Source organism: Aedes albopictus, chromosome 1, assembly GCF_035046485.1.
Source record: "Aedes albopictus strain Foshan chromosome 1, AalbF5, whole genome shotgun sequence".
NCBI lineage: Eukaryota > Metazoa > Arthropoda > Insecta > Diptera > Culicidae > Aedes > Aedes albopictus.
Genome location: NC_085136.1, coordinates 249,000,056 through 249,002,017, shown reverse-complemented (window position 1 = coordinate 249,002,017; position 1,962 = coordinate 249,000,056). Strand labels below are relative to the sequence as shown.

At 43.7% G+C, this 1,962-nt stretch overlaps 1 protein-coding gene across 1 annotated transcript; it reads left to right on the top strand.

Annotated features, from left to right (window-relative positions):
* Positions 1–62: 62 nt before the first annotated feature.
* On the top strand, positions 63–1,452 carry LOC109400417 (E3 ISG15--protein ligase HERC5). The gene is made up of 3 exons (XM_019672928.3): positions 63–196; positions 255–738; positions 843–1,452. Exons 1-3 carry the CDS (start codon positions 130–132, stop codon positions 1,369–1,371), a joined length of 1,080 nt encoding a protein of 359 aa, XP_019528473.3. The 5' UTR covers positions 63–129; the 3' UTR covers positions 1,372–1,452.
* Positions 1,453–1,962: the final 510 nt, after the last annotated feature.

Genomic DNA, 1,962 nt, shown 5'->3' with positions numbered 1-1,962 from the left:
CGTTGGGCACGTCCACGCAACGTGGGAGGTGGATTCTGCCCCTCTCGTGTGATTGAGAACGAACTCCCTGTGAGCTTTTGCCTGCGATTTTCGGTTTTAAATTGGCGGTTGAGATCCCAAAAGCATATAATGACCGCCAAGTATTGGATTTACGGTTTCAACCCTTTCGATGTCGATGGAAATGGAGACTTGAAAGGTAAGGCTGGAATTTTTCATCAAACATTTTTCGAATTTATTCATTAACATCAATTCAGAGTTGGATTTCAGCCAATTTTTCAGCGATAGCAAGGGTGAGTTTCTAATCGAACTCACCGCCACTCACGCTCTGGTTGCAACCGGAAGTTCGCTTCTAGCGTTCTCTTGTATCAACGAAACATCGCATACGGTAGACGCTGGCAGTCGGATTGTCCAGCTTTCTGCGAACAATTGGTACTGCTTGATCCTGTTGGAAAATGGTCACCTTCTGAAGTATGACATATATTCGCAACAAACGAACAAGCTTGATTTCCTGACGGTTGAAAATTCGCCAGAAACTGAAAGCACCGAGACGATCACTCACATAGCATGTGGCGAGAAGGTATCAGTGGCCGTCACAAGTCCAGGAAAGTTTGTGTTCAACATCCCAAGCAAGACGTTTACATTCCCGAAGCACGTTCGTATCCGGAAGATAGCTGTAGGGTTGGAGCACTGTCTGCTGTTGACCGGAAATGGCGATGTATACAGCTGGGGCTGCGGATTGTAAGTTGTTGAACCCTTTCTAATTAATTAGCGCTTCTTGAACATTTCAACACCCTCAGTATGTTTATCAGTTTTCGAATGTTAAGCTTTCTCATAAATTTTAGACGCGGCCAGTTGGGTAACGGAGAAATCACCCCTCACCAGGAACGGCCACAGTTGGTGGAAGCCCTGGCTGGAGTCAAAATCGTCGATATCGCAGCCGGTGGGTGGCATTCAGCGGTCGTTTCTTCGTTCGGAGATTTATACTGCTGGGGTTGGAACAGCAAAGGGCAGTTGGGATTGGTGGACGAGAAACAGTCGAAAGGGGCTGTGTTTGCCCTGCCACAGGTGATTGATTTTGCGGGAAAACATGACGAAGAACTTGACGAAATCTCCATCGAAATGGTTCATTGCGGATATGGCCATACAGTTGTGGTTAGTTCCAAAGGAGAACTGTACTTTTCGGGGAATGATTTGCGAAAAAAGCTGGATTATGCTCATGTCGAACGGAACCCGAAGCTGTGTGGGTTCAAACAGTTTGAATGCGTACCCAAAGGTGAAGGCGTGAAGCTTTGGAAAAGCGGGCCAAATTCGCTCGTTTTTATTAGTGAAGTGGGCGAAATGTCGGGGCAAAGCACGAGCTGTAGACAGTAAGCTTGTGCTATCAGCCTACAGATGGCTTGCGATGGAGTATTGTTTTGTTAATTTATAATAAAAAAGATGATATTTAGTTGATTCTTTGATTCAATGTTTTTTTTTAAAGAAAAACCTGAATACCTGTTCGCATTATATTGAATACTCTTTTGTGACCACCCGAAGCTCACCTGAAAGCCTATGAAGCCCTCTAAAACCCCTCTGAAGCCTCTTGAAATGTCATGAATTGCTTTGAAACGCATTGAAACGTCCTGAAACCCCCCTGAAGCTAACATGAGAGTTAATGAATCCCTCTAAAACCCCTCGAAAATTTCCTGCAATACCCTGAAAAACCTCAGAACCCACTGCTCACCTAGGAGACTGTGAGGCCCGCTATAACCCTTCTGAAACGAACTGAAATGCCGTTAAACGCCTTAAGTACAGACATTTATTTATTTATTTATTATTGAGAATTTCATCCGACAGTGGTGTCTTAATGAATAAAAATATAAAACTAATTGAACATAACACGTGTTAGAATAGCCTTAAACCTCTTAGTCGTAATATCAAAATCAAACAAGTGTACTACTTCATTGAAGCACTCCATCATTG

Excerpts from the sequence above, each read along its gene's own strand:
- LOC109400417 (XM_019672928.3), top strand. The coding sequence starts at position 130 with ATGACCGCCAAGTATTGGATTTACGGTTTCAACCCTTTCGATGTCGAT. Across the intron at positions 197-254 it reads TGGAAATGGAGACTTGAAAG|AGTTGGATTTCAGCCAATTT; the intron begins GTAAGGCTGGAA and ends ACATCAATTCAG. Across the intron at positions 739-842 it reads TACAGCTGGGGCTGCGGATT|ACGCGGCCAGTTGGGTAACG; the intron begins GTAAGTTGTTGA and ends CATAAATTTTAG.